At 38.5% G+C, this 9,074-nt stretch overlaps 1 protein-coding gene across 8 annotated transcripts in view; it reads right to left on the bottom strand.

The window, feature by feature from the left end:
• Positions 1-890: 890 nt before the first annotated feature.
• The window catches only part of PCDH11X (protocadherin 11 X-linked), a gene marked incomplete at both ends in the record, with an annotated part of 706,845 nt that continues 698,661 nt past the window's right edge, over positions 891-9,074 (bottom strand). For 6 of the 8 annotated variants that reach the window (XM_082680816.1, XM_082680817.1, XM_082680818.1 and 3 more), the window contains one exon: positions 891-1,573. In XM_082680816.1, coding sequence (XP_082536942.1) covers positions 891-1,573 — 683 coding nt within the window. The remainder of the gene's footprint in view (positions 1,574-9,074) is intronic. The other 2 variants (XM_082680819.1, XM_082680823.1) reach the window with 2 other exon arrangements.

Raw genomic sequence — 9,074 nt, 5'->3', positions numbered from 1 at the left:
ATAAAGACCCAATTAATAATGGAATATAGGCTTAAAATGACAGATACAACATGATTTCTGATGCACTTTACACTAAACTACAAAGATAAATTTAACACAAAAAGAAAGAGGCCCTTTTTAGCAAATAATTGCCTAATTTGGGCACAGTTATTGCACTTCAGTGTCTCGAACTCTACTAAAGAGTAGAGAAATAGGTTATAGACGTAAATCTGTACAGTTTTTATAAGTTCTTTACTGAAAATGTATATACAAATTATATCAACAATATATTCTTAAAATAAAGGTAGAAAACATAAAAAACAGACAGAAACAAAAAATATAAGAGATATCTCCACCCCTATTGGTCATTTTTGCAGAAAAACTAATAACAAAAAAGTGGAGACAACAAAAAATATCAAACAAAAAGACAAACAAAAATGCCACCGTACTTAAACCTTCTAACAGTCTAAACAAAAGTTTAGATAGAATAAACGTACTCTTGGAAAATCAGATATTTGTTAGTTTTCCATTAGCTATGTACTGGGTCCACAAAAAACAGAATGGAAAAAAATCAGTAATATTGCACATGTTGGTAAAAATAAATGAAAAAATACAGTGCACCAGAAATAATATATACTATATATTAATATATGCCATGATAAGCCTTTCTGTACAAAAGGGTGCAACTTTTTTTTCAATTTCTTTTATTTTTAATACACATTCTGAATTAATCAAATTGTAAATTTATTTTTAACTTTTGACTAAGGGTCTAGCTCTAGACTTGATTCTGGTATTGGTTTCTATTTACATAGCTATTTACAAATCTAATAATTTGAAGTATTCATTGAAATTGGATCTTAAACTTTGATTATATACATCCTGTTGGAAAATGTGAAGTAGCTGTTTTAGTTTTATAAAGGATGTTCTTCCATAGTGGGAGAATCACCCCTAGAGGGTCTGGCCTGCTGCCCTGGAGTGAAGGTTTTCAAGGGAATGACTTTAATTGAATCATCACTAGGATGAAGTCTTTCAGACATGGCGTAAAACTGAGATCTTGTACTACCTTGTGCTCCCTGATCAAGAGAAAGTAGTCCATCAGGGCCAGCACTTTGCCCCCAACCTTGCTGCAGACCCATTGGTGGTTGTGCGGGGCTACAATGGAGGGCAGCAGCCTGTGGCAGAGGAGGGCTGCAGTGGATTGTGGCAGCCTGTGCCAGGGGAGGGCTGTAGCGGAGGGCAGAGGCCTGTGCTGGTGAAGGGCTGTGGCGAAGAGCAGTAGCCTGTGCTAGAGGTGGGCTGTGGTGCAGAGTGGAGGTCTGTGCTGGTGGAGGGCTGTGGCACAGTGCAATAGCCTGGGTCACCGGCGGACTGTGGCAGAGCACAACGGTCTGTGTCACTGGAGGGTTGCGCCGGCGAAGAGTGGTCTGCGTCAGGGGTGGGCTGTGGCACAGAGCAGAGGTCTGTGCCTGTAAAGGGCTGGAATGGGTCAGAGAAGCTGGCATCCAGCAGGCATCAGAGTGGCCCAAGATGAGACATTCTTGAGTGCAGTTGTCAGAGGCCTCTTCCAAGGTTGGTTGAACAGTTATTTCTGCAGCTGTTAGGGTGGGAAACAAATAATAAAATTTATGTTTCAAAGGCATATGTTTAATAGCTACTTAAAATAAATCATATTGTTACAGGAACATTTAATAATCTGTATACAAATGCATCAGAGACTTCTAATATTTTCACGATTGGTACTTGATTTGTCAAGAAATAATTCTTACAGTAACATAAACAGCCAGGAGTGGGAGGATGGCATTTCATTTCTATAATTAGGATACTTTGGTTTAGTCTCCCAAATGTAGATATTTTAAATTATGTTTGTGACTGGGAATGGAAGCTGTGGTCATTGATCTCTACACACAAGTCAGTTGAAATATGGTCCTAACACAAAGAGACGACATGAGTGAAACCAGTCACAGAATGGTAAATGGAAAAACCAGTCACAGAAACATGTAATTAACTAACCAATTATAGCTAACGGTTTGGTTAAGAATCTAATTAATTAATCTGAGAATAAATCTAAGAATCAATTAGGTTAATTTGGAAACATAGCTTATTGAACTCTAAGATATGTCTTTTAGTTTCCAGAATGAAATATAGCTGTAATTATCTTAGAGACAATTGATTTCTGTATTCCTCATTTTCTGAAATCATGGCAAATCAGTTTAGCAACATAATTAATTACAGATCCAAAATACTTAGCTCTAAACTACAATACTTTTTAAAACTCCTTTATAAGATTTCTGTAACATTTTCAAATTTCCATAGGTATGAAATATCAATAAGTATACCATACAAAGACTAGCCAAGTAAAGACAGAGTAGCTATATCAACGTAAAAGTTGACTTTAAAGCAAAGAATGCTACTAGCGATGGTGAAGGATATTACATCATGACTTTTTTTTTAAAAAAAGGTCATTTCTCTAAGAAGACATAACAATTCTAAAAGTTAAAAATAGAATTCACGTTCCTATAAGTCCTCAACAGGATATAGAGTCCAGGTACTCGCATTATACTATCACACTTAAAGCCAAAGAATAGTATATATCAGAAGTGATTCTCATTAATAAGGCTAATTTTCTCCATTAGATAACCATTTACTTTTCTTCATTTAGAAGGCACTTTAAAAATGTCCCTATGAGCTTAACATTTAAAATATTCTATATTTTTGCACAATTATATTTGGGAAGTATTTGGAAAGGTAGAGTGTTATATATTTCGGGTGACATTAAATCATAAAAGCATGCATGGAAATATATGAACATACATACAACTATACTTTAAAACAAAATTTAATTTCCTCACCATCAGAAAAGCAACTGATCTGGCAGCTTTAAATTTTACAACACAAGAATATATCATAATTTCAACATTGAGTTATTTGCCTCTTTATGATGAGGAAACATACCAAGTCATTTTCACTGAAATATATGATTTATAGAAATTCCTTTTTTAACAGCTTTATTGAGATATAATTCACATGCCATAAAGTTCACTCATTTAAAGTGAATAATTCAATGGTTTTTAGTATATTCACATAGTTGTGCAACTATCACCACAATCAATTTTGGGACATCCTTATCAGTCCCAAAAGAAACCTGGTATCCATTAGCAGTCACTGGCCACTTCCCCCCAAAATCCACAGCCCTAAGTGACCATTAATGTACCTTTTTCTTCGATAGATTTGCCTATTCTAGGCATGTAATATGAGTGGAATCCTTTAAATGAAGTCTTTTGTGACTGGCCTGTTTCATTTAGCATAATGTTTTTAATGTTCACCCACGTTGTAGCATGTATCAGCGCTTCAGTTATATTTTTTATTGCTCAAGATTACACTTTGTATGAATATACCACATTTTATTTATTCATTCATCAGTTGATGGACATTTGGGTTGTTTTTACTTTTTGGTTATCATGAGTAATGCTTTATCAACACTGTATAAAAGTTTTGAGGGAGGGGAAGATGGCAGAAGAGTAAGACGTGGAGATCACCTTCCTCCCCACAGATACACCAGAAATACATCTACACGTGGAACAACTCCTACAGAACACCTACTGAACACTGGCAGAAGACTTGATACCTCCCAAAAGGCAAGAAATTTCCCAGGTACCTGGGTAGGGCAAAAGAATAAACAGATACAAAAGGATAGGGATGGGACCTGCACCAGTGGGAGGGAGCCGTGAAGGAGAAAATGTTTCCACACACTAGAAGCCCCTTAACGGGTGGAGACTGTGGGTGGCGGAGGGGGAAAGCTCTTCTCCGTGGAGGACAGCGCAGCAACAGGGGTGCGGGGATCAAAGCGGAGAGATTCCTGCACAGAGGATCAGTGACGCCCGGCACTCACAATCCCGAGAGGCTTGTCTACTCACCCACCAGGGTGGGCGGAGCTGGGAGCTGAGGCTCGGGCTTCGGTCGGAGCTCAGGGAGAGGACTGCGGTTGGCAGCGTGAACACAGCCTGCAGGGGGTTAGTGCACCATGGCGAGCCGGGAGGGAGTCCAGGGAAAAGTCTGGACCTGCCGAAGAGGCAAGAGACTTTTTCTTCCCTCTTTGTTTCCTGGTGCGTGAGGAGAGGGGATTAAGAGCGCTGCTTAAAGGAGCTCCAGAGACGGGCGCGAGCTGCGGCTAAAAGCACGGACCACAGAGACGGGCATGAGACGATAAGGTTGCTGAGGCCTCCACCAAGAAGCCTGTGTGTGATCACAGGTCACTAACCACAGCCCCTTTCTGAGGAGCCTGTGCAGATCGCCACTGCCAGGGTCCCGGGATCCAGGAACAAGTCCCCCAGGAGAACGCACGGTGCACCTCAGGCTGGTGCAACGTCATGCTGTCCTCTGCTACCGCAGGCTTGCCCTGCACTCCGTAGCCCTCCCTCCCACCCTGCCTGAGTCCCCGAAGCAGCTGTTCCTTTAATCCCGTCCTGTCTGAGCGAAGAACAGACACCCTCCGGCGACCGACGCGAAGAGGCAGGGCCAAATCCAAAGCTGAGCCCCTGTGAGCTGTGAGAACAAAGAAGAGAAAGAGAAATCTCTCCCAGCAGCCTCAGAAGCAGCGGATTAAAACTCCACAATCAACTTGATGTACCCTGCATCTGTGGAAGACATGAATAGACAACAAATCATCCCAAATTGAGGAGGTGGACTTTGAGAGCAAGATTTATTATTTTTTCCGTTTTCCTCTTTTCGTGAGTGTGTATGTGTATGCTTCTGTGTGAGATTCTTTCTGTATAACTTTGCTCCCACCATTTGTCCTAGGGTTCTATCTGTCAGTTTTTTTTTCTTTCTTTCTTTAAAAAATTTTTTTTTCTTAATAATTATTTTTTTATTTTAATAACTTTATTTTATTTTATCTTACTTTATTTTATTTTCTCTTCTTTCTTTCTTCCTTTCTTTCTTTCCTTCCTTCCCTGCTTCCATCCTTCCTTTCTTCCTTCCTCCCTACCTCCCTCCCTACCTCCCTCCCTTCTTTCTTCCTTCCTTTCTTTCTTTCTTCCTTTCCTTCTTTCTTCCTTTCTTCCTTTCTTTCTTTCTTTCTTTCTTTCTTTCTTTCTTTCTTTCTTTCTTTCTTTCTTTCTTTCTTTCTTTCTTTCTTTCTTTCTTTCTTTCTTTCTTTCCTTTCTACATTGTCTCCCTTTTATTCTGAGCTGTGTGGATGAAAGGCTCTTGGTGCTAAAGCGAGGAGTGAGTGCTGTGCCTCTGAGGTGGGAGAGCCAACTTCAGGACACTGGTCCACAAGAGACTGCCCAGCTCCACATAATATCAAACAGAGAAAATCTCCCAGAGATCTCCATCTCAACACAAGCACCCAGCTTCACTCAATGACCAACAAGCTACAGTGCTGGACACCATATGCCAAACAACTAGCAAGAAAGGAACAAAACCCCACCCATTAGCAGAGAGGCTGCCTAAAATAATAAGTCCAGAAACACACCAAAACACACCACCAGACGTGGACCTGCCCACCAGAAAGACAAGATCCACCTCATCCACCAGAACACAGGCACTAGTCTCCTCCACCAGGAAGCCTGCACAACCCACTGAACCAACCTTAGCCACTGGGGACAGACACCAAACACCATGGGTACTATGAACCTGCAGCCTGCAAAAAGGAGACCCCAAACACAGTAAGATAAGCAAAATGAGAAGACAGAAAAACACACAGCAGATGAAGGAGCAAGATAAAAACCCAAAAGACCTAACAAATGAAGATGAAATAGGCAGTCTACCTGAAAAACAATTCAGAATAATGATAGTAAAGATGATCCAAAATCTTGGAAATAGAATAGACAAAATGCAAGAAACATTTAACAAGGACCTAGAAGAACTAAAGATGAAACAAACAACAATGAACAACACAATACATGAAATGAAAAATACTCTAGATGGGATCAATAACAGAATAACTGAGGCAGAAGAACGGATAAGTGACCTGGAAGATAAAATAGTGGAAATAACGACTGCAGAGCAGAATAAAGAAAAAAGAATGAAAAGAACTGAGAACAGTCTCAGAGACCTCTGGGACAACATTAATCGCACCAACATTCGAATTATAGGGATTCCAGAAGAAGAAGAGAAAAAGAAAGGGACTGAGAAAATAGTTGAAGAGATTATAGTTGAAAACATCCCTAATTTGGGAAAGGAAATAGTTAATCCAGTCCAAGAAGCACAGAGAGTCCCATACAGGATAAATGCAAGGAGAAATATGCCAAGACACATATTAATCAAACAGTCAAAAATTAAATACAAAGAAAACATATTAAAAGCAGCAAGGAAAAAACAACAAATAATACAGAAGGGAATCCCCATAAGGTTAACAGTTGATCCATCAGCAGAAACTCTACAAGCCAGCAGGGACTGGGAAGACATATTTAAAGTGATGAAGGAGAAAAACCTGCATCCAAGATTACTCTACCCAGCAAGGATCTCATTCAGATTTGATGGAAAAATTAAAACCTTTACAGACAAGCAAAAGCAGGGAGAGTTCTGCACCACCAAACCAGCTTTACAACAAATGCCAAAGGAACTTCTTTAGGCAAGAAACACAAGAGAAGGAAAAGACCTACAATAATGAACCCAAAACAATTAACAAAATGGGAATAGGAACATATATATCGAAAATTACCTTAAATGTAAATGGACTAAATGCTCCCACCAAAAGACACAGATTCTCACAATGGATACAAAAGCAAGACCCATATATATGCTGTCTACAAGAAACGAACTTCAGACCTAGAGACACATACAGACTGAAAGTAAGGGGATGGAAAAAGATATTCCATGCAAATGGAAACCAAAAGAAAGTTGGAGTAGCAATTCTCATATCAGACAAAATAGACTTTAAAATAAAGACTATTAGAAGAGGCAAAGAAGGACACTACATAATGATGAAGGACACTACATAATGATGAAGGGATCAATCCAAGAATATGATATAACAATTTTAAATATTTATGCACCCAACATAGGTGCACCTCAATGCATAAGGCAAATACTGACAGCCATAAAAGGGGAAATCGACAGTAACACATTCATTGTAGGGGACTGTAACACCCCACTATCACCCATGGACAGATCATCCAAAATGAAAATAAATAAGGAAACACAAACTTTAAATGATACATTAAACAAGATGGACTTAATTGATATTTATAGGACATTCTGTTCAAAAACAACAGAATACACATTTTTCTCAAGTGCCCATGAAACATTCTCCAGGATAGATCATACCTTGGGTTACAAATCAAGCCTTGGTAAATTTAAGAAAATAGAAATTGTATCAAGTATCTTTTCTGACCACAACGCTAGAGACTAGATATCAATTACAGGAAAAGATCTGTAAAAAATACAAACACATGGAGGCTCAACAATACACTACTTAATAACGAAGTGATCACTGAAGAAATCAAAGAGGAAATAAAAAAAAAACTAGAAACAAATGACAATGGAGACACGACGACCCAAAACCTATGGGATGCAGAAAAATCAGTTCTCAGAGGGAACTTTATAGCAATACAATCCTACCTTAAGAAAAAGGAAATATCTCAAATAAACAACCTAACCTTGCACCTAAAGCAATTAGAGAAAGAAGAACAAAAACTCCCAAAGTTAGCAGAGGGAAAGAAATCATTAAAATCAGATCAGAAATTAATGAAAAAGAAATGAAGGAAACAACAGCAAAGATCAATAAAACTAAAAGCTTGTTTTTTGAGAAGATAAACAAAATTGATGAACCATTAGCCAGACTCAGCAAGAAAAAAAGGGAGAAGGCTCAGATCAATTGAATTAGAAATGAAAAAGGAGAAGTAACAACTGACACTGCGGAAATACAAAAGATCATGAGAGATTACTACAAGCAACTCTGCCAATAAAATGGAAAACCTGGAAGAAATGGACAAATTCTTAGAAGAGCACAACCTGCCAAGACTGAATCAGGAAGAAATAGAAAATATAAACAGACCAATCACAAGCACTGAAATTGTAACTCTGGTTAAAAATCTTCCAACAAACAAAAGCCCAGGACCAGATGGCTCGACAGGAGAATTCTATCAAACATTTAGAGAAGAGCTACACCTGTCCTTCTCAAACTCTTCCAAAATATAGCAGAGGGAAGAACACTCCCAAACCCATTCTACGAGGCCACCATCACCCTGATACCAAAACCAGACAAGGATGTCACAAAGAAAGAAAACTACAGGCCAATATCACTGATGAACACAGATGCAAATTTCCTCAACAAAATACTAGCAAACAGAATCCAACAGCACATTAAGAGGATCATACACCATGATCAAGTGGGGTTTATTCCTGGAATACAAGGATTCTTCAATAGATGCAAATCAATCAGGGTGATATACCATATTAAGAAATTGAAGGAGAAAACACATATGATCATCTCAATAGATGCAGTAAAAGCTTTTGGCAAAATTCAACACCCATTTATGATAAAAACACTGCAGAAAGTAGGCATAGAGGGAACTTTCCTCAACATAATAAAGGCCATATATGACAAACCCACAGCCAACATTGTCCTCAATGGTGAAAAACTGAAAGCATTTCCACTAAGATCAGGAACAAGACAAGGTTGCCCACTCTCACCTCTCTTTTTCAACATAGTTTTGGAAGTTTTAGCCACAGCAATCAGAGAAGAAAAGGAAATAAAAGGAATCCAAATCAGAAAAGAAGAAGTAAAGCTGTCACTGTTTGCAGATGACATGATACTATACATAGAGAATCCTAAAGATGCTACCAGAAAACTACTAGAGCTAATCATGAATTTGGTAAAGTAGCAGGATACAAAATTAATGCACAGAAATCTCTGGTATTCCTATACACTAATGATGAAAAATCTGAAAGTGAAATCAAGAAAACACTCCCATTTACCATTGCAACACAAAGAATAAAATATCTAGGAATAAACCTACGTAAGGAGACAAAAGACCTGTATGCAGAAAATTATAAGACACTGATGAAAGAAATTAAAGATGATACAAATAGATGGAGAGATATACCATGTCCTTGGATTGGAAAAATCAACATTGTGAAAATGACTCTAC

Source organism: Grampus griseus, assembly GCF_964374135.1.
Source record: "Grampus griseus genome assembly, chromosome: X".
NCBI lineage: Eukaryota > Metazoa > Chordata > Mammalia > Artiodactyla > Delphinidae > Grampus > Grampus griseus.
The sequence above is the reverse complement of the archived record's forward strand: the minus strand, read 5'-3'. Positions and strand labels throughout refer to the sequence as shown.